The following is a 23,732-nucleotide window of genomic DNA, read 5'->3' as shown; positions in this document are numbered from 1 at the left end:
AGGCGGCAGTGGCGGTGGCGGCTGTGGTGAGGCGGAGTGTAGGTTGCAACTTTCCTATTGGCCTGAGAGGCTTTGTGCACGAGGGTCGTGATGTCTGAGAAAAAGCAGCCAGTAGACTTGGGTCTCCTCGAGGAGGACGACGAGTTCGAGGAGTTCCCTGCGGAAGGTAACCGGCGTCTGGGTCGCGCGGACGGTGACTCAGGCCTCCGCTTAGAGGTGGCGCGGACGCAAGGGCCCGGCCCGGAGGCGCCTGGGGAAGTCTGGACCCCCACTCTGCACGCGCGACCTCCGTGCGGCCGCCTTCGGGTTCAGAGTGTCACGCTGGGACTCCGCGGTGAGGCCGAATGCCTCTCCTTCCTCACTGGGAGGAGCCACGGTGACCCTGGGCCCCTAGCGCGCGTCCGGGATGGTTGGTCCTTCTACTCTTCACCTGGGTTACTGCCACCTCCTTCATGTCTACATAATCTCTTTTCTCTTTACTTTCTTTTGATTTAGCAGCCTTCCTTTGCCTTTAAACCTTCCAGAATTAAATTATTTCTGGTTAGACCAGTGCTGCTTGCTTTTAGGACTTTACAAATGAAGCCTGTTAAGTAGAATGGGAGGATCAGGTGTTGGTGCTTAATACGCATTGTCTTACTCTTGTTCCTTACTTATTTTTGAGCACTTAACTTCGAACAAACATAAGTTTAAGGATTTATAAGACCCTCAGACGTCTATGTTTTTATTGGCTTCGTGGTTACCAAGAGGAGCTTTAGTTTTCTCATTGTAGGTAATAGCACATAGGTAACATTTATTGCGTGGTTATTTGTCTAAGTGCTTTGCTTTTATTAACTTAATTCATTTTCGCAAGTCTAGCCAGTAGGTACCGATATTACTATTTTTCAGATAAAGAAACTGAAGCTTGGAACAGTTAAGAAACTTGTCCAGTGTCATATAACTGGCTAGAAATGATGGACATCTGGCCCAGTTGACACCAGAGCTCTTAAACTCTTTCGCTGCACTGCTTCTGTTTATTTGTTAGATCGTTGTTGCTGGTTAGGTTTTCAGAATTATTTACTTTATTGGCGAATTGTTATGTGTAGGGTAAATATTTATCTCATAAGAACAGAAGGTTATTACTGGGTAGCCTTTCTGAAGGTGGTAGGAAGAGAATTGTGGTTTATGGTGTACAAATCTGTTACATTAAGCATTTACTGCTTCACTAAAATTGTCTTTAAGTTGTACCCCATCATGATCCTATTGTGCATAAAACCACATAGCTGGAACATTGTTCTTTTTATTTATAGTGTACTCTTATTTTGTTTAGTGGAAGAAGACGTTAGTGTGCATACTACACAAACGCATAAACTAACCCAAAGCACATTTCTTTTCAGTTCTGGGATTCATTATATATTGTGGGGATTGTTTATTTTTGTTTTGGTAGTGGATTTATCTGTCTAGACATGTTTTCTTTGCCTCACTTTCAAGTCGGTTTATAATCCTCCGATACTGAGCTACGTAGTAGAAAACTGACTTTTTGAGGGCAAGGTCCACTTCTTGCTCAAACTTCTTATTTCAAATAGTTAGCATTTATTCATTGTTTATCACATATAGGGTATGATGTTAGGCACTTTATTTACATTACATAGTCTGATTATTACTACAACCCTGAGGAAACAGGCTCAGTGATTTAAAAACCTTGCCATTAAGTGGTCAAGCCAGGGTCTGAAAGGTCTGACTGAGTCCCCAACCCAACCTCGATCCCTAAAGTGTAGCAAAGTGTGGCACATAGTAGGTGGTCAATAAATGCTTGTTGAATAAATGAAACTATTTAAAATAGTTGAGAACTGATTGCTTGAAAAGGATCTAGAGATAACTGTGCACCTGATGATACAAGTGATTTTTCTCAGCAGCTTTCGTGTCATTGGCTTTTGCAGAATATGTAGTTTGTTCTTGTTCTAACTTTATGAGCAGCAATTTTTCAAAATGTTGGTAGTTACGTAGTAAAAAAAAAATAAAGGTAAAGGAAAAGCAAAGAATATTTTTTCTGAAGACAAAGGCCTCTCACAACAGACTAACTTACAGTATTAGCGTTAAGTAACGCATCATTTATTGGTCACCTTACAGAATATTTGTTGTCTTCAGGTTTGAATATGTAGAACCTAATTCATTTCTGGAGATTTTCCATTTAGAATAAGAAATAACGTTTGAAATGCCTTTGTTTTGTTCAAGTTTCGTATGTTTCTGCAGTGGTTTATAATTCATTCAGGTTGTCCTTTCATGTTAATTTGAATTAGTGAGATTTTGCTGCATACAAAATTAGCCCGCTAAGTGAAACCAATCAATATTTACTAATAAAAACTGTTCTGATAAATAACAAAGAAAAAAAACTTGGAAAACTATCACCAAAGAAGCATTTATCTTTTGAAACTGTACATTTCATACATTTTTTTGGCCTCGTCATGGTTTAGTCTCCACGTGTGACTAAATACATGGAGTTACTACTCCAAGTGTGATCCATGGAACTAATCCAGTTTTGGCATTACCTAGGAGCTTGTTAGAAACGCAGAATGTCAGCCTAGACCTACTGAATCAGTTTGGACTTTACCAAGATTCCTAAAAGATTTGTATGCACATTAAAGTTAGAGGAGCAATACTTTAAAACAGTGGCCTATTTTGAATCTTTCAGTATTTGAGTTTTCAGTTCAGTTACTAATGCCCTGAATTACTTTCCAAGTTCTTTGCCTTCTTTGGAAATTCTTTTTCTTGTGATTGTCTTTGTGGTAAATATGCCATTGACAAACTCACTAACAGATACAGCTTGAAATTGCCTGTAACCATCTTTTCAATTTGTAGGAGGTCTTACTTTCAAAGGTATTGTTCGATCTCCGTGGGCCAGAAAGTGAATGATGTCCATTGTCTAGGGTAGCTTGCAGTTAAGAGCCTGCCATGTGAAAACCATTACTGAAATTATGTATCCCTGGTTTGACTAAAGGATTGTCCATCTTTTGGGAGTGTTGTTGCTACATCTTATCCCAGATAACTTGTCTGGTAGGATGTCAGTTTAGTCATTTTAAGGAAGGGGAATTTCTGTTTTAAAAAAGAAACTAAGGGCCGGCCCCGTGGCTTAGCGGTTAAGCGCTCCGCTGCTGGCGGCCCAGGTTCGGATCCCGGGCGCGCACCGTCGCACTGCTTCTCTGGCCATGCTGAGGCCGTGTCCCACATACAGCAACTAGAAGGATGTGCAACTATGACATACAGCTGTCTACTGGGGCTTTGGGGGAAAAAATAAATAAATAAAATTAAAAAGGAAACTAAGATTAATGTGTTTTCATGGAGGCCTCATTGTTTCTTCTGAATAGCTCTTCTTTAGTGTGAGGTGTAACGTGGAGTGACTCTGAAGGTACTGAGGAACAAATGCTCTTTTTTTTTCATTATTTAGTTTGTGGATCTGTGTTACATTTTCAGTTTCTCACAATTCTAATTGGTGAGTGTGTAATCTACTAGTCATTAAGCAGAAACTTAAAAAATCATGTTTAGGATCTTTGTGAAATGCATTCTGCGTCTTCTTGACTAAACTGATTGAAAATAGGCTTTATTAGGAAGACATTCACTGTTCTGGGCATGATTGATTATAATATAGTTTTGGAGGCTTTGGCGTGGTTAGAACTTTAGAACTGGAAAGCAACTTAAAGTGTAGAGGAGCTTGAACTTGTCAAGATCATACAGCTAGGTTGGTAGTAGTAGGGCAGCGTCTAAAACTAAAATACTCTATGATTTATTTGAGGCTTCAAACAATTTTTCATATCAGACAGATATTGAAAGGGTATTAAAAATGTTTTCATTAATCTCCTTTCTCTGACAATCAGAAGTAGGTGTGAGTAAAAGTGAAAACAAGTGGGCCTTCAGGTTCTTTTCTCTTCTTCCTGTGCCAGAATTGAGAGGTTTTTTTTCTTTTTTCAAGGGAAAAGCTTTTTTAGAATATTTGAAATGAAACTGTTTGCCTGCAGAAGCAATGGTATTTCCAAGAGAATACTATTATACTAAGTATTCTATAATTTTTCTATAACCAGTGAAACTGCTGTATTGTCTGAAGAAATCAAGAACAGTATATCACCCACCTCCCCATCCTCCTTGAGAAATTCTTAGGTAAAACACTGTTATTGATGGGAATTTGTCGAGGCAGACAACAGGCTGGTAGTGCCCTAATGCTGCCAGCATTCTGGAATAACTGAGGTACTCTCAGCTATACCTAACAAAGTAGGACATCTTACAGTGGTTCTTAGCCAGGGAAGTATTTTTGGATGTCGCGTTCACTTGACAGGTGGGAATGTGAAATAACTACCAGCATTTAGTGGATAGAGGCCAAGGATTTCAGCTGCCTGCTGTGCGTAGACCAGTCCTGCACAAGGAAGAATTGTCCTATGAAAAATGCCACTGAGAAATGTTTACGTGAACGTTGGATACCAACTGGACTAAACCATCAATAGAAGGATTCCTTAGAATCTTAATTGTAGAAGGTAGAAACAACTAATATTGACTATGTCAGATACTGCGCTGGTTAGTTTACCTAGTGCCAAAAGGGGCTTTGCTATTTTCAGTTATTAAATATGATATAGTGGACACATAAATAATACCATCACACATTTAAATTAGTTACATGGTGGTAGCATGGAGACTTCATGTTGCTAAAAATTTTTAAGAAAAATGGTAAATACAGTAAATGGCAAAGTGCCTACTGAATGTCCATTTGTGATAATCATTTGCAAGAAGAAAGTTTTTGAACCCCGGATGGAATAAGCATGATGAATCTAGGATCAGACCTAGGTTCAAAATCCATCATTCATCAACTTTTGGCTTGTCAACTCCTGCTAGTTAACTTTTTAAAAATATTTTTATAGTATAATATATAGGATAATTGTGTAAGTAAACTGCTTATAGTAAAAATTTAAACCTATAAAATGGTATAAATTGAAAAGTAAATCACTGTTTCTCCTTGCCTTTCCCCAAAAACGTTTCTCATGCTCCAGTGGTAACCACTGTTAAATGTTTCTTTTAGTATCCTTCCAGAATTTATATATATATATTGTGTGTGTTTGTATATAGCCTTTAAATACACACAGAGGACCATATTATATATACTATTCTCCTACTTGCTTTTTACATTATATATCTTAGACAAGTTTTCACATTAATTATAAAAATCTACCTCATGCTTTTTAGTAGTTGCGCACCACTGGTCCATTGTATATCTGTTGAATAATCTATTTAACTAGCTCTTTATTGATAGATATCTAGGTGGTTTTAGGATTTTTGTTTGCTTGTTTTTATGTTTTATTTTTTCTATTACAGAACATGCTGCAATGAATATTTTTACATCTTTGTATTTTTTCTGCTTATCTATAAGATAAACTCTTAGGAAATTGCCAGATCAAATTGGCAACTTCATTTTTTTAATATTTTTATTTTGAAATAATCACACACTTACAGAATAATTGAAAGTGCAGTACAGACAACCTTTTTCCCTTGAACCATTTGAGACTAAATTGCCAGCCTGATGCCTGTCACCCCTAAATATTTTAATGTGTTTTTCCTGCAAAGACACAATCACAGTACAACCATCAAAATCAGAAATTAAGACACTGATACATTAGTATCATCTAATCCACAGATCCCTTTCAGGTTTCTCTAATTGTCTAAATAATGTTTTGATTCAGAATCATGGATTACGTTCAGTTGTCATGACTCTTGAGACTTTAGAGCAGTTTTGAGCAGTTTGTCTTTGACTTTTCATGATTTTGACACTTTCGAAGATTACAGGCCAGTTATTTTGTAGAATGTTCCTCAACTTAGATTTGTCTCATGTTTCCACATGATTAGATTCAAGTTCTGGACCTTGGCAGGAGTATCATAGTCGTGATGCTGTGTTCTCATTCATCCTGTCGGGTGGAACATGATTCTCATTTGTTCCGTTACTGGTGATGTTCACTTGGATCACTTTATTAAGGTAGTGTCTGTGAGACTTTTGCAGTGTTAGATTATTCATTTTCCCTTTGTAATTAATAGGTATTTTTTGAGGATAGACTTTGAAACTGTGTAAATACAGTATTCCATTCATCATCAAACTTTCAGTTTATTCATCTGCTTATTTATATCAGTACAGACTCATGGATTCTCGTTCAGTGGGTTATAATTTGTTGTCTATTTGGTCATCCTTCTCCCTAACCAATCTTTGTTGCCCCCTACACCCACAGATGCCCTCCTTATCCCACTTGGGCTTCAACATTCTGTGCCAGGCCACCTTCTCCCTTCCTTCCTCCAGCACTGGATGACTTCTTCACCCTGTCCAGGCTCTTGACACACCAACCATGAAATGCTGCCCCTCACAGGAGTGCCCTCGTGGCTCTGCTTGGGCTCTAACACTTCATCCAGGACTAGGTGCATTTTGAATTTTGACATATGTTTTCAAATTGCCTTCAAGGAAGATTTCACTAATTAACATTCCCATCTACAGTTCACCTTTTCTCACATAAGATTGCCTACACTCCATATTAAACATTTTAGTCATTGCAAACCTGATGGATGAGAAATGGAATCACATCATTTTGATTTGGATTGATTTCTTTGAGTGAGATTGACCTTTGTATTTTTCCTTGAGCTGTTACCTTCTTAGTCCTCAGTTTCTTCATATGTAATTTGTGGATAATAATTAGAGTCATGTAAGGATTACGTGATTGTATCAGTCTGCTCAAGCTGCCATTACAAATTACCATAGACTGAGTGGCTTAAACAACAGAAATTTATTTTCTCGTGGTTCTGGAGCCTGGGAAGTGCAAGATCAAGGTGTTAGTGGATTCACTTCTTGGTGAGGGCTCCCTTCCTGGGTTGCAGACCGGTGCTTTCTCATTATGTCCTCACAAGGTGGGGAGAGAGAGAGCAAGCTCTTTGGTGTCTCTTCCGATAACAGCACTAATCTCATCATGAGGATTCCATCCTCATGACCTTATGCAATCCTAATTACCTTCCAAAGGCCCATCTCTAGATACTATCACGTTGAGGGTTAGGGCTTCAACATAGGAGTTTCGGAGTCTGGGAGACACAACATTCAGTCCATAACAATGATATATGTAAAGTGCATAGCATCAAGTTTGGTGCTAATGTTACTGTAACATTAGTAACAGTAAACATTAGTTCTTTTTCTTTTCTCCTGCCTGATCTACTTAGAGATTTGGATTTTGGATGATGTTTGGTATAAATTAAATTTAGAATTTGAACCAATATTGACAAATTTTATTTTTACAAAAAATATTTGTAATTTTAGATATATCCAAAATTAAGTGTGTTGAGTTTGTGGGTTGACAATTTATTTATTTTGTAGTACTAAAAACCTCTAAATTAAAAAATACTGTCAATTTTTTTTTCAAAGGTACTTTAGTGTGGTTATTCATATAAAATAAAAAGATATGTAAAACAATAGTATACATTGTTTAAGGAAGCATACTGATGTATAAGAGGTATAAAGAAATACGATGGAGTGAAAAACCCTCAGATTAAGATACTGGTGCTTTGGAAGGTGGTGAGAGGTGTGACCCAGGATATTAACAGTGGAAAACTACTTTGAAAAACTATTTGGTTAGCTATTTCACTGATTCTATGGAATGAACAAGCAATAGTGACTTAAATAGTGTTTAACTATTGTTGTTAAACATTACTCATTGAAATATGTGATGTGAAGTATCACTGTGAAAATAAACGTTTCAAAAACTGTACTTATAGTCTTCCAAAGTATTAAAAAAAAAAATCACCCAGTATCTTTTTTTCCAGTTTTGTGTTCTGTTGTATACACAATGCTTGATAGAAATGGTATACATAATGCTTGGTAGAAATGGCGTTGTTGTCTTTATTCTGAAACATGTTACCTCCCTTACCCCTCAAGTTCTGTTGCAGTGATTAGCACATAATAAATGACTTATTCATTCAGTATATATTTGTTATTTCCTGCAAATCTGGTGCTGAATGGTGCAGAGAGAGAGTGATATTAACTGCCATTTATCAGTACTAAGTGCTTTAGATACTTAGTCTCATTTAATCCTCATAGCAGCTTTATGATGGTTGTATACTTGGGGCTCAGCAAAATTAAGTAATTTACTAAGGTCACAGTTAACTATAGGCTGCACTGAGGTAAATTTGACTCCTTAGGTAGGTATTTGTCTTTGAACTTAGTGATATAAATATTAAGGGGGATATGGATCAGTAGTTTTCATACCGAGCTTGAGCTTTTTAGTATTTTGCAGGTGCTTTTATCCTGGGAGGTGGGGCTCCAAGCCCTTTCCTCCCCACCCCTAGTTAAACTAGAGCAACTTTGCTTTTGACTGTGTTTTATCTGTTGGGCTTCTGGGTAAGATTTTATTTGGTTTCCTTCCGTTTGGGGGGTGGGGAGGGATTAAACAACTAACAGTCAAGTGCAACAGCAGTTGAAAAGAAGGGGAAGTTATTTCCAGTTGTGTACAACACGAGATAGCAACATTTGAACACAGCTTTCAAAAGATAGAAAGGTAGGAAAGGGGTTTCAGAAGGGAAAAGGAGTAGATGCTTGAAGGTGGAAAATCGATGTGTATGTGTGTTTTATTTCGCTGTGAAATAGTGGTCATAAATGCAGATAGTTTGGGGCCTAATCATGGAGAACTTTAAGCCAAATAACCAGTTTGGACATTATCCTTAGGTAGATGAGGAGTGGTTTTTTTTTTTGTTTGATATGTGTGAGTTTCCTTTAGGTAGTAGGCAGTTTAGGAAGAATTAACCTAGCATAAATAATTTTGAAAGGATAGAGAGAGAGAGTGAGTCAGGGAAGCTAATTAGCAAATTGTTGAGTCAGGGAAGCTAATTAGCAAATTGTTGAAATAGCTTAGGTGAGGACTCAGGGCCTGAAATAGGTTGTTAATAGGAAAGAAGTGAAAAGAGTGATGCAAGAATAACAAGCGAACTGGGGCAACTAGTTTGATGTGGAGTGTTGGGAATAAGAAGAAATCAAGGGTTAGATTTTGTACTTGCATGTCTAATGGAAGACATGTCTAATGGAAGATGGTGGAGTTCACATTGCATACCCTTGACTCAGTAATATGGAGGAAATGGAGATGAGTGTAGGGCATGAGGGCTTGGAAAAGGTAAGAGTAATGACTTTTGGGAATTTTACAGAATTAAAGAGAAACAAAAGTACTAATCAACCAAGAGTACCAAAGTCAGCATGACTTTGTAGTGGAACTATTCTTCCAGATATATGTTTTTAAATTATTGATGAAAAGAATTGTTTGACTTTCCTTTTTTTAAATGTAAGAAAAATTATAAATGGTTATGTTATGTAAGTTATTTTGAGCCTGTGTTTCAGACTCCTGGCTACAAATAACTGAAAACTCACCAGTAGTCTGGTAGCAACATCATTTATGACTTGCCTTTGGTTGTTTGCTCGGAAGTTCCCCACTGACATTTTTGGTCCTTGTTGGAGAAAATATAGTAGTGCAATAGTGCTATGCTGGGTACTGATTTCTTAGCCACTGAATAGAAATTAGATCTCTAGGGTATAGATGTTTTTGTATCATGATAACCTACAGAAATGAAATTTTATAAAAAATTTTAATCTATTTTATACAGCTTAAGCAGGAACACATGTAAATTTATCTCAGAATGACTAGATTTAGTGTGGCTCATTATCATATTCATGAGCATAATGATGCTATTTACTACTATTGCTGTTCTCTTTTACACTCACCTGTGATGGTGTGTACAATTTAGAACTTTTTTGAACTTTCCTGTTTCTTTTATATTTTTCTTCATGTAATGTTCTGCATATACATGCACATTTTTTATTTGTAAAAACGTTCTTGGGGATTAGTTTGTTTATATTCAGAGTAGCTTTACTGTTAAGGAATGAATGAGAATTTGATGCTACTGAAAATTGGTATAGAATAGAACATTTGCAACCCTATTTGGTATAAATGGAATTTCCTCTTTACTTTTCTCCAAAGTGGTATACTTCGTACTTTTAAGAAATTTCAGAGTGTATGTTGGAGGATGGGGAGAGTAAGTAATTTTAAAAACATTAAGTTGAGAGAAAACTCTTTTTCACACTTAAATGTCAAGGTGATACTTAGATGAAGTATGTGGGATCTTTGATAGCTCAGATTTTTGAAATTTAAAGCTTGTCACAGATGTAATTCTCTCTGGCAAATGTTGGAACAAATCCAAATTGGGGGGCAAAGTCTTAAATAATTTAATATTGCTAGAAACTTATGTATTAGGCATCTGTTATTGGTTATTTCCAATTCTGACTTCTTAAAATATGGTAATTTTTTTACCAGTACACATCTGGAGGCCTGCACACTGAAGTAAACACAGCTGTGGTTATTTAAACGATTAATCACAGTCCTGGCAATGCATTTGGTGTTGAAGATAAAGTGTGTACTTGATAAAATTATCTACGTATTGAAGGAAGGCATTAGACATGAATCAGGTATCCTTGTTTGATTTTGTTATTTTGCCCTTTTAAAAAAAGCTATTTCTGGGTTTAAGGCTTTTAAAATGAGTGATTAAATAAAATTGCATGGTTATCAGTGTACTGTTGTAATTGAAAATTAAAATACAATTCAGAGATGTATTGCAAGAGATATCAGCCAAATCCCAGAGATTACAATTTATGTTACTGCCTTGAGACTTTAAACTACTTTAATGCAGTTTAGAGTTATCTCACCAGTCCTTAGTTTTCAATCTTATCTTAATAATATTGTAATTTACATATATTCTAACATATGTACAGTGTGGAGGATTTATAAATGTTGGAAATAATATCTGGGTGTATTATACCCTATCACTTAAACTTTTTACATAATATAGTTTAGTATGTTCCTGGTTAAAGTTTCCACCTAAAATAGATTATAGATTCTGGTTCGTCAGTGTGAACAATAGGTTTCTTAATGGTGGTCTATTAAATAATTTAAAATGCTTAATAAGTTGTAATTCAAAAGGTTATTTATTGTCTTGGATTCTTCATCTATAGTAATTGGAAAGATAGTATGTCATATAGACTTCAGTGCATCTTACTCCTAGGATAAGGCATTAAGGTTAAAGAGTATACTCAAATTTATGATGATTAATGAAGAATTTAACCAGCTTTTCCATTTTTGTATCTTTGTATACTCAATAGTGTCATAATTATGAACTACTGTATAATAATACCAAAGAAATAGAGAGCTAGGTCATGAATCTTTTTTGTGTATTCTACCTAAAATCTTGCTCACAATACTGTTTTCTCCCTCCTTCATGAGCCAATTACTTTTTCTTGGGACTTTATTTATACCTTCTTCCTTATTCCTTCCTTGCCATTAAAATAGCATAAGATGGGCCGGCCCTGTGGCTTGGTGGTTAAGTGCGCGCGCTTGCGAAGCTGGTGGCCCGGGTTCGGATCCCGGGTGTGCATCGAGGCACCACTTCTCCGTCCATCCTGAGGCTGAGTCCCACATACAGCAACTAGAAGGATGTGCAGCTATGACATACAACTATCTACTGGGGCTTTGGGGGGAAAAAAAATAAAATAAAAAATAGCATAAGATGGTTGTTAAAGGAGGAAGAGTTGCTTTATCCTTATGCTAAATGATCATCAGAATTCAACTTGATAAACTAAAAATTGTACCATTCTTAAAATTAAAAAAAGGACACTGTTCAAACTAGTATCTCCCATATTACATTAAGAATTTTGACTTTTTCTAGCCTTTTTAGAATTAAGGATTGGAATTTCTACCAAACAAGTTATTGAATCCATTATGTTTCTTGTTGTGATTCTATGAGGCAGTTGGGTACCAATTAACCAGTATGTTTTTTTTTTAGTCTTTCAAAGTTAAAAGAATTAAAACCAGCTTGAAGATATTTGAATGACATTAAGTAATAACAATATTGAAATCAACATTTTGAATCAAATCATAATTACATTAGAAATTCCTAGGGGCCAATATTTTTACTGTCCTAGAAAGGGTAGGCTTACAAGGTTAGCAAAGAAATGTGAAATAAATGTTCTTGTTATTTGTAACTTGAATCTTTGACACATTATCATTTCCTTTTTAGGGACCAGTGCAAATGGAAACTACCTAGTTAACAATTTAGAAGGCTGGTTAGTTAGAATTGGTTCAGGCTGATGTGAGTCTTGGTGCCTTAGAAGCTTAAAACAGTTAAGTTTTAGCTTGAGTTATATCACACCCTTTACTCAAAAACGTATTATCTGGTCTTAATGTATTCAAATTATTATGTGGAACATTCAACTCCATTAGATATCTTTATAAAGACGTCTTAAAATATCAGTAAAACAAATATTTAATTTGAAAATTCCTATTTCCAGGCTCAACCCAAATATATTTAAAGTCTAGGATTTGAAGTTGTGAAATAATGGTAGAAAAAGTTAGTAAATATTTTTTAATAAGACAGTCTTCAGTTTCTCTGTTTTTTCTTGTTTTGGTTGTTTGGCTTTTTTGCCGAGAAAGATGTGCCCTGAGCTAACATCTGTGCTAATCTTCCTCTCTATTTTTTTTTTGTATGTGAGACACCATCACAGCATGGCTGATAGGTGGAGTAAGTCCGTGCCCAGGATCCAAACGTGTGAACCCAGGGCACTGAAGCAGAGCGCGCAGAACTTGAACCGTTCAGCCATGGGGCCAGGCCCCACGTTCTCTGTTTTTTGGTAGTGGTAATGGTGGTGGTATTCAAACAAAGAGGGGTATGATGTACAGTGATCTCTAAGGCTTTCTGTGTCTCGAAAATTCTGTAGTTTTAAACAATCCTCAGTCTTAGCTATTTTATAAAAACTTGAAGTATAGCCACACCTTGCTATATTGCACTTTAATGGAATAGTTTTATGTGAATTTTTTTCTTCTTCTTCTTCTTCTTCTTTTTTTTTTTTTTTGGTGAGGAAGATTGGCCCTGAGCTAACATCCATTGCCAATCTCCTTCTTTTTACTTGAGGAAGATTAGCCCTGAGCTAACATTTGTGCCAGTCTTCCTCTTTTGTATGTGGGTCACCACCATTGCATAGCTTGACAAGTGGTGTAGGTCCATGTCTGGGATCTGAATCCATGAACCCCGGGCCGCCAAAGCAGAACATGTGAACTTAACCACTATGCCACCGGGGCCGGCCTCATTACTTGAATTTTTATACTGGAAGGCTTTCATGTCATTAAAACAAAACAACAAACAAAAATTCTAAGCTATCCATTATTATTAGCTACAGAGCTGTAGGTTACGGTAAGACTGGAGGGAATGTGGAGGAATAGTATTATAGTCATTGTTCACTTGCTGTCAAAGGGATAATGGATTTCGTTGTTTCATTACAAGTTCCACATTCAAGAATCTGAATTTCTATAAAAGATAAATTTGAGATTATTTGAAGTGCTTTATTTGGTTTTAATTTTAAAAATTAAAATTATTAAGTTGACTTTTGGTGGTTTAGTATTACAGAGAAATATATCTGCTGTTTGAAATGAGGCTCCTTTTTAATTTAAAATTTGATCTTAGACTGCACCGCATATCACCTTAACATAATGCTCCTCTCTTGTATACTTAATACTGCAATTTACTTGCTTTATTTTTGCCTTAGAATAGTTCCCTTCTTTCTGAGTGAGATTTCTCTGTTCTTGGAAGAACAAAAAGAAAGTTTGTGCAACATTATAACGTACGTAGTAAACAGTTTATTATTGATTGCAACGGCAATATGAGAGTAACGGTACTATTTTATCCCTGTACCTACTGATTAACTCTTGTCTTAACTAAGTCACTTTTCTAGTCTATAAAAGTGCAAAAATGTTATTCTTTCAGTTTAGCTTTGGGAGTAGATATATCTGTAAAAAATTGAGTTGCAGTAGCTTTCTGATGACTCTTCCATAGACTGAGGGAAATCCTGAATGTAATTTCCTTGTCTTTAACTTCTTAATCTACTCTTATTATAAAACATAGGTAGTTTCACAAACAGAGAATAGAATTTTTCAGTTTGACCTTCAAGGTACTTTTACAAGAAAGGAGAAAATGTAAGTCTATCTCTAGCCCAGTCATCTTAATTTTGTGGTGTAATTAATACTTACTATTATTAACTATTACCATTGATAAGGACCTCAGAATAATAAAGGATTTGAATTTAGGTAATTGCAATATTCACTCTTTGAGAATAATAATATATGCAAGTAAAAATCAGTATTTTTGATTATTGAGAGTTTTTGTTAATGAATATACATTCACTGACCTATAACAGTGATTAAAATTGGGTATACATTTGACTGAGCTTCCTAGCAACCTGAAATAAATTGCCTAAGAGAAACTTTTTCATCTTTTCAGGCACTGATGTCTTAAAGAAATTTCCCACATGATCTGTCTTGGGGGAGTATTGAATGAGGTGATCACTGTTCTCAAAAGCATTCTGACAATAAATACAATTGAGAATTTTTCGTGACTCATTCATACATGATATTGTGGATCTCTTCTATCTTGAAATATATACTCGTGGCTTCACTGAAACCTCACAGTGCCTCTGTTTTCTTGAGATTGACCACTTGGAGGGGGGGAACTTGAGAAATGTAGTTCCATTTACCCAACATTTTATTAAGTGTCTGCTTTGTGCCTAGCACTCAGCTATAGGCATTAGAGTTGCAAATTTAATAAAATGTGGTTCCTGCCTGAAGGTTTTGAATGGTAACTTACAAGAATGATGGTGGTCATTTTAGGCATTAGTGGAGGATAGGTATAAAATGTGTAAGATTGGGGAAGCAGGGACATAAAGAAGACCACAGAAACAGTCTGTGAAAGAAATAGTCTGTGAAAGAAATAGTCACTCCTAAATTAACATAGTGACAGTAAGAATAGGGAGGGAGAGACTAACTGGAGGTACTTAGGAGTTGAAATGGAAAGGACATAATGAATGATTGTGATAGATGGAGGAGAAAGAGTAGCTAAGATGCCTTCCAAGTTTCTGGTTTGGGGGACCAGGTAAATGGAGGTACTTCTATTCTTAAATCATGATGATAACATACATATATCGCATTTAAACAACTATGTTAGGTACGTAATGTAAGTATTATGAGTCATTGTTGAATAGCTTTAAATTCATATGTGCATTATAAGAAAAGCCTATATCATCGTACCTTTTGTTATTTAGTTATTTTTCTTTTCAGGTTGAAATGTTCTTTGCCATGTTTCTAATAAGTAATTACTAAGATGAAGCTAATGGCTAGGACATACTTAAGAGAATGTGTAACTCATAATTACTGTTTTTGGAGGGGAGAGGATCAAACAAAAGTATACAGGGTCTGATTTAGAGTTCTGTTGCATCTTTTACAACCATTTGTTGTGCATATGCTAGGTACTGTTTGTAGCTTAAGAATACAAAGATAAATAGAGTTGTTCTTCTTAAGGAGCTCAGACACTAGTAATGGGCAGAGACATATAAAGTGATGATTATAATTATACAGTATGTACGTGCTATGATAGAGACATACACAAAAGAGAGGCCCTAATCTCTGAGAGTAAGGAGGAAGAGGAGGGAATAGGAAAGGCTTCCAGAGGTGATTTCCAAACTGATTTTTTTATAAACTATTTTTCCCACGTTTTAATTTTGAAACTTTCAACTCTATAGAAAAGTTTTTAAAAAAGTGCAAGTGGGGGTGGGCAAAATGGGTGAAGGGATCAAAAGGTACAAACTTCCAGTTATAAATATCATGGGGAGGTAATGTACAGCATGGTGACTATAGTTAATAATACTGTATTGTCTATTTGAAAGTTGCCAGGAGAGTAGATCTTAAAAGCCCTCATCACAAGAAAAAATTTTTGTAACTACACATGGTGACAGACATTAACTAGTCTTATTGTGATCATTTTGCGGTATTTACAAATATCAAACCACTATGTTGTATACTTGAAACTAATATAATGTAACATGTCAATTATACCTCATTAAAAAAAAGAGGGCGACTCCTAAGTTTCATCAGTTGTTAACATTTTGTCATATTTACTTTGTTTCTGTCATACATATGAAAGAAATATATCATGAAATATATCAAATATATATATTTGAGAACCATTTGCAAGTAAACTGTCGGCAAAATGACCCTAGACTCTTAAATGTTTCAGTGTGGATGTCTTAAAGAGTAAGGACATTCTTCTCTAAAACAATTTTACAGTCATTTTTTTTTTATAGTCATGTTTAAGAAAATATTTGGTCTATTTTTTATTATCTGTGTATGAGTTATCCTTTTTATGTTTGAATTCCAGGCTGATACCTTCCTGCTTAACTTGCTTTAGTATTGTTGGTGCTGTGTTTTGAAAGATTGTGAAGTAGACCTTATAAAAAATTAGCCCAAAGAAAAATCAGGAAAGTAAATATCCTCCTGAAATTATAATAAATTTTCATAGCAAATAGAATTTTTTTTATTAACTTTTGTTTTACCTGCAAATTCAGGAATTGAGAGAACAAGACAGCATAAATTGAGATTTAAGAGGAAGATTTACCATTTCTCATAGATATGGTATTAGATGTGAATTGTGAGACTCTTCAGTGGCAGACTTTGTGAAGTTTTTGTATTTATGGAAATAATAGAAATATTTAGACAGCATCTGTTTCTGTTTTTAGACTGGGCTGGTTTAGATGAAGATGAAGATGCACATGTCTGGGAGGATAACTGGGATGATGACAATGTAGAGGATGACTTCTCCAATCAGTTACGGTAAGTAAGTTTTAAGCCAGATTTTTATATAATTTACTATTATATAATTTAGTATTAATGTAAGCTCAGAATATGTAACTCACATATGATAATTGACCTCTTAAAAGGTAATTAATCTTTGAAATATGTTTTTAAATTATGAAAAGTAAGACATAGTGCCTTTATCTCCTGTGTTTCTAAACATGAATACTTTGTGTAATTGCAGGGGTTTTTGTGAAGTTTTGTTTTTTTCTATTCTCTTTACAAAAGTAGTTAAAAAGAAGCATATTTGCTATTTTTTATCCTTGTGGGTTTAATTCTGTCAACATTTCTACCACCATTGAATAACTCAGCAGAAATTAGAATCATAGAGTGTTAGGACCCATAGATTGGTGATTCTTAAACTAGAATGGAGATTGGGGTGATGAGAATGTATTTTTTCATATTCATGTACAAATCTACTTAATATGATTGATTGAAGTAAAATTCATATAACATAAAATTAACCATTTTAAAGTGTACAATTCAGTGGTATTTTGTGTATTCAGAATGTCCTGCAACCATCATCTCTGTTTAATTCCAAAACATTTTCAGCACCCCAAAAGGAAACAGCATGCCCATTAAGCAGTCACTCTGCATTCCTTTCTTCCCCCAGCCCCTGGCAGCCACTAATCTGTTTTCTGTCTGGATTTTCCTGTATGTATATTTCATATAAATGGAATCGTACAGTAAGTGATCTTGTGTGTCTAGCTTCTTTCACTTAGCGTGATGTTTTTAAGTTTCATTCATATTGTAACATATATCAGTACTTCATTCCTTTTTATGGCTGAATGATATTCCCTTGTATGAATGTGCCACAGTTTGTTTATCCATTCGTAATGGGTTGTTTATTTGGGTTATTTATTCATATGTTTATAAATATGTTTATTCATATTTGGGTTGTTTCCAGCTTTTGGTTATAGTGAACAGTGCTGCTGTAAACATTCATGTGCAAGTTTTTGTTTGAATACATGTTTTCAAGTTTTGGAGATTTAATCCTAGGAATGGAATTGCAGGGTCATATCATAATTCTCTTTAACTTTTTGAGGAACTGCCAGACTTTTCCACAGCAGCTGAACAATTACATTACTACCTGCAATGTATAAAGGTTCTTATCTCTCCACATCCTCACCGAAACTTATTTTTCATTTTTTTTTTATTATAACCATCCTAGTGGGTATGAACTGGTATCTCATTGTGGGCTTGATTTGTGTTTCCCTAATAGCTAATGATGAGCCTCTTTTCACTTATTGGTTGGCCATTTGTATTTCTTCTTTGGAGAAATATCTATTCAAGTCCTTTGCCCATTTTTAAATTGGGTTGTTTGTCTTTTTGTTGTTGAGTTGTAAGAGTTCTTTATATATTCTGGGTACTAGGTCCTTATCAGACATTTTATTTACAAATATTTTCTCCCGTAGTGTTAGTCTGTCTTTTCACTTTCTTCAAAGTGTTCTTTTCACAAGAGTTTTAAATTCTGATGAAGTCTAATTCATTGTCAAATTCAAGATAATGAAAATTTATCCATATGTTTTCTTCTAACAGTTTTAGAATTTTAGCTCTTACATTCACATCTTCAGTCTGTTTGAATTAATTTTTGTATATGGTGTGAAATAAGGATCCTACTTCATTCTTTTGCGTGTGGATATCCAGTTGTACCAGCACCATTAGTTGTAGAGACAATTCTTTCATCTCTAATTTTATTTTGATTCAGCCTATATATATATCTGTCTTGGCCACAAAGATAACTAAGTAAACTGTCACATATTTTGCTCAGATCAAGATACAGAAGTTCTATTACAATCTTTTAGTTTTCTAGTGTAGTATATTTGTTCACAAAGAAAGTGAGATCATTTATAATGAATTTTTAACGTTTATTTTTAATAATAATACAGTAGCTTTTGTTCTTTTTAGTATTTTGCTGGAGACTGATAACAGTTATACCCATCTCCTTTTTCCCCTTTTTGGAAATTGTGCAATTTACCTTTCACTGTTATTCTGGTACTTTTACAATGTTTTATGGTCTCTCAGAATTGCTGAGTCTGGTTTTTGACTATATCTTTTTGTTCTTTCAGTACCCTGAGATGTAATTATTCTGAGCCTTGAGACTTTAAACTACTTTAATGCAGTTTGGAGTTATCTGTCTTAGTTTTCAATTTTGTCTTAATGATGTTGTTTTTCCTTTTGCAGTTTTATGGGCAAGATAGGAATAATAGTTATTGAACAATAATCTTGCTTTTTGTCTAAAATCTGTTAATATTACACCATCTGTTCCAGGCCTTGGATCTATCTCTTCTCATTCTTTTTTGTCCATATATGGCTCTCAAACCCCTTTTCATTCTTTTTACAGATCTCAGTCCATTCTGGGATTAGATTAATTCTATGTGTACAAGTTCTTGCCACTTTCTTTTTGCATTTATTTTCAGTTTATATCCTTTTAAAACTGAGCCGCATCGGAGAAGACCCTGCTACCTTTTTTTTAAATATGTGTCCTCCCCTTTCTTCCTCATTAGAATTATATTATGCTGTTAGAATATTTATTTTTAGGCTGTTCAACTCTTTTGATCTCTATTCTATATTCTTAATCATATATCAGTTTTTCTTTTGTTATCTTCTTGAAGTTTTTAAAGTTAAGGCTAAATGTGTTTTCTTCCTTTGCTATTCAAGAGTCAGATTTCTCCAAAGTGCTTTTCTTTTTGTCTTTTATTAGTCAGAAAATAGTGCTTTTCTCTTAAAAATTAAATCAAGACATTATTGAATATTATGATTTTATCAGGAGACTTTTAGTAGTAAATGGATTTATAATTGAAATTCTTGTTACTACTACATCTTGCCTTTTTAGTGGTTTGGAAATAGAGCGTTATCCATGTATTCCTTGTGGCTTGTTTTTCTAATACACCTCCACAGTGCTCTTTTTTTCTCTTTTGTGTTTCTGCTTTTAGATTTGTGGATTTCCATAGTGTATTCATCTTGATACCACCATTAGTGAATAAGATTTTTTTTTTATTTCCCTGAGTCATGAGTTTTTTTCCCCACAAGGTTGTTGATATATCACCAGTGCTGTCAAATAGAACTTACTGTAGTGATGGAAATGTTCTATAAGCTGCACTATCCAATATAGAAACTACTAGTCACATGTAGCTATTGAGCACATGAAATGTGGCTAGCATGGCTGATGAACTGAATTTTTAATTTTATTTAATTTTGATAAATAGCCACATGTGACTACTGTACTGGACAGTGCAGCCTCAGTTAATATTTATATTGTTGCTTTAAAAAAATTGTCTTGGGCCGGCCCCGTGGCTTAGCAGTTAAGTGCACGCGCTCCGCTGCTGGCGGCCCGGGTTCGGATCCCGGTTGCACACCAACGCACCGCTTGTCCGGCCATGCTGAGGTGGTGTCCCACATACAGCAACTAGAAGGATGTGCAACTATGACATACAACTATCTACTGGGGCCTTGAGGAGAAAAAGGGAAAAAAAAAGGAGGAGAATTGGCAATAGATGTTAGCTCAGGGCCGGTCTTCCTCAGCAAAAAGAGGAGGATTTGCGTGGATGTTAGCTCAGGGCTAATCTTCCTCACACAAAAAAAAGAAAAATTGTCTTGATTAACAAGTCTCCTGCAAAGATGTTCTTCCTAGTCTTTGTAAAATGCATCGAGGCCCTTAATTTGGTATTATAAACCATGGTAAAGAACATATTTTACTGTTTTCTGATATTGTTTGGTCCTAATCCCATCTAACTTTGGAGAGTTAGTTCATACTCAAGAGCCAGTCAGATTCCTTGGGTTTCAACTCCAGATCAGCCTCTTATTAGCTACATGTCCTTAGCAAGGACTTAGTATTCCACTTTCTGTGTTTCTGTTTCTCTTTCAGTGTAATTACCTTTAACAAGCAGAAGTAGAAAGAAAAAGGCCACCTATGTCTCCGAGTAACTAAAAGTAATTCTGTTTCTGCTGCTGCTTATACATTTGTTTTTCTATATATCAGTAGAAATAAATTATGAAATAATAAATAAATTATGAAATTTTCCTGATCCTGCATCACATTTTACATAAAAACTCAGAGAAGCCAATCTAGTTTCTGGCTTACTATGTCAGATATAGCCACTGTCATATAGCAGAGTAGTTTCTTGGATAGTAAGAGGAATTCTCAAACCTACTAGTGGCTATTAAACTTATTCTTGTTTTGTTATAAAAGGAATGCTGCTGTTTTTGTTTCAAATAGTGTACATTCACTGTGTGTGTCTTATGATATTGTTCCAATTGTGCTGGATTTCTTCCCTCTTGTTCTCTTTGTTGGATTTTTCCATTCAACAGGTTCATGATATTAATGTTTTTGTGTCATTTTGTGTTTTGTACTTAGTGGCCTCAATTTATTATCTTTGGTTTCTTATATGTCCTAAATTCTAGCAAAGCACTTTTACTCTTCTCTAAGAATTTAGCTGTTAGAGAAGCATATCATCATCTCCTTTGTGTTTGTAAACAATTTATAAATGTAGTTGGTCACTACCTCCTGTCAAGAAGGCAAACAGACACAAACCCGGATGGATTTGGTATACTTATTACTTGAATCTTAGGTTGAATTTCAAGGGTGTTTTTTTATTGTTGTTAAAATAAGAGAAAGTAAATAATCTACATTGATTTTGTTAAACGCAGCAGAAAACTATTGTTGAGAAAGTTTTATTTCCATTTTAAATAGGAAACATATGAAGGACAGGTATTATAGTCTTCAATTTCCTGGGAAGGAGGGCAAAGGAAGCATGTTAGTTAAATTTAGCAAAGGACGGGTAGAGTCAGAAACTTGTGCTGATCTCTTGACTCCTAATCCAGTGTTTTACCATCAGCACATACGGCCCTCAGCACCTGAGCAGAAGACAAAGATGATTCATATGAATAATCTCTGTCTTTAATATTATTCATGGACTTTAGGTCAGTATTTGTATTATAAATAACTGTAAAAATTTTAGGGAAGTGAAGGAGTTTGGGGAAATGAATAATAAATATCATACATCATTCCTACCATGTTTTTTTTGCATTGTGTTCATATTGGATAGTGTGATAGCGTCTGAGTTAAATTATACTTGAGAACCAATGTCTTTTTATCTTCTTGAGTGTAATGATATAGGGTGCATTAATCGTACTTTACATTTATACACTGTTTTATCATAGATTTGCCCTCAAATAATCTTATTGTGAACTTCTTATAAAATCTGAATTGTGGCAGGTAAGTTGCTGGTGATATTTGGAATGGTAGTTTAAATAGCTGAAGTTGATTACAGGGCTAAACCTTTTTGTGCAAATGTTTTATACAAGTCAGATCAACAATTGCAGTTGACTTTTTCAAAACCTGAAACTTCAGGTTGACTAAATTATTTAAAATTATAAAAAATGTCTTTAAAATGTGTATATTTGTACCAGTATAAATTTTTGAGATTTTTGTCCACATTTAAAATTAAGAAAGTAAAGTCTTGTTTAATGTTTTATAACTTTATTTTATTTATTTTGCCTACATATAGTTAATGCACAATAATTCTCACACACCCTTAAATTTGATTAATAATTTTTGTCTTGGTTAGAGCATTAAATATATGTCACTACAGAAACCAATCTGTTTATTCTTTTTGTGTAAATAGCAGTAAATTATGTAACATAATGTAGTATTGACACCAGAATAGGAGTCATCAGAATACCTATTATGATGATTATAAAATCTCTGAAAGTTTGATACCAATGTCTTAGGTTCTTAGCCATATGGTTAATGATTGTTAAAATTTATGTTTAAATATTTATTATGAACAGAACATTCATATGGTATTTGGAAGGTATTTGGAAGATAGCAGTAAATCCCTCACATTTCTTCCATAAATAGATTTATCAGAAAATTAAGAAATGTAAAATATAAGTTTACTAATGCAAGGTTTTATCAGCATTATGTTGATTCACATCTAATTTCCTTCTTATGTAGATTTCTATTTGAAAGTGTTTATTATTGTGTTATTTCTAAAAACTATGTTTCTTTGTCATAAAGAATGTCTGGTGATGATGTTCTTTTTTGTTTTATTATAGAGCTGAACTAGAGAAACATGGTTATAAGATGGAGACCTCATAGCATCCAGAAGAAGTGTTGAAGCAACCTAAACTTGAACTATTTACTAAATTCTACGACAGAGAGCCCAGAATGGGACACTTAAAAAAATATGTTTGTTTCATTACCTGCTTGGATTTATTTTTGTTTTTGTAACACAGAAAATAAATGTTTTGATCTAATCTTGGTTTCGTTTAGAAGTCTTCGTCTTTTGCATCTAATCATTAGTGTTTTCTCATACTATTCATGATCTTCCAAAACCTTATAGAGACAGTAAAATTTCCTATTATGCATTTTTTTAAATGTTAACTGAGGCTCAGAGAGGTTAAATGATTTGAAGCTAGAATTCATCTGATCCCCAATCCAGTACTTTTCTTAAACCACATTGATTAAATGTTGGTCTTATTTGTAAGATACTTCTTTTAAGTTATATTTAACCTTAATTTCATCTGTACTTTGAAAGCTTAGGCAACATTTACTCACATTTCTAAGGTGACCCTTCAAAACCTGTGTTTTTAAAATATTAATCATTTTAAATTGCTGTAACTTGTTCCTGAGCCATTAATAATATTACTAATAGTTGATAGAGTATTATTAGTACTTAAAATCCAGAGGAGTTTGATCACAGTTCTAAGAGTGGTATCCTCTGTCAAAATTGGGGAAGTGAGCTCAAGGTACTTTAACATGTGCATATTCTCAGGTACTACATAACAGGTTCATTTAGTATAATTAAGTTTCTGCAAAGCGATTACTGTTGCCACATCTACTTTGTGAGTGGGAGATTTAATTTGGTTGGTAAAAGGTGCTTTCTGATGAAATTTAGAATGGAGCTAATGTACAGTTTTTATTCGGAATATTTTCAAACTTGAATGTGTTATTCATGTAGAAGTAGAATCATTGGTACTATT

The 23,732-nt window shown here is 34.6% G+C and overlaps 1 protein-coding gene across 1 annotated transcript; it reads left to right on the top strand.

Annotated features, from left to right (window-relative positions):
• SEM1 (SEM1 26S proteasome subunit) lies at positions 1-23,006 on the top strand. The gene is made up of 3 exons (XM_058525929.1): positions 1-166; positions 16,631-16,724; positions 22,806-23,006. The coding sequence occupies exons 1-3, from the start codon at positions 91-93 to the stop codon at positions 22,846-22,848; spliced, it is 213 nt and encodes a 70-aa protein (XP_058381912.1). The 5' UTR covers positions 1-90; the 3' UTR covers positions 22,849-23,006.
• The last annotated feature ends 726 nt before the right edge of the window (positions 23,007-23,732 follow it).

The sequence above is a fragment of the Diceros bicornis genome, chromosome 3 (assembly GCF_020826845.1).
Source record: "Diceros bicornis minor isolate mBicDic1 chromosome 3, mDicBic1.mat.cur, whole genome shotgun sequence".
Taxonomy (NCBI): Eukaryota; Metazoa; Chordata; class Mammalia; order Perissodactyla; family Rhinocerotidae; genus Diceros; species Diceros bicornis.
This window is presented reverse-complemented; position numbering and strand designations above follow the sequence as displayed.

Excerpts from the sequence above, each read along its gene's own strand:
- SEM1 (XM_058525929.1), top strand. The coding sequence starts at position 91 with ATGTCTGAGAAAAAGCAGCCAGTAGACTTGGGTCTCCTCGAGGAGGAC. Across the intron at positions 167-16,630 it reads CGAGGAGTTCCCTGCGGAAG|ACTGGGCTGGTTTAGATGAA; the intron begins GTAACCGGCGTC and ends TTCTGTTTTTAG. Across the intron at positions 16,725-22,805 it reads GACTTCTCCAATCAGTTACG|AGCTGAACTAGAGAAACATG; the intron begins GTAAGTAAGTTT and ends GTTTTATTATAG.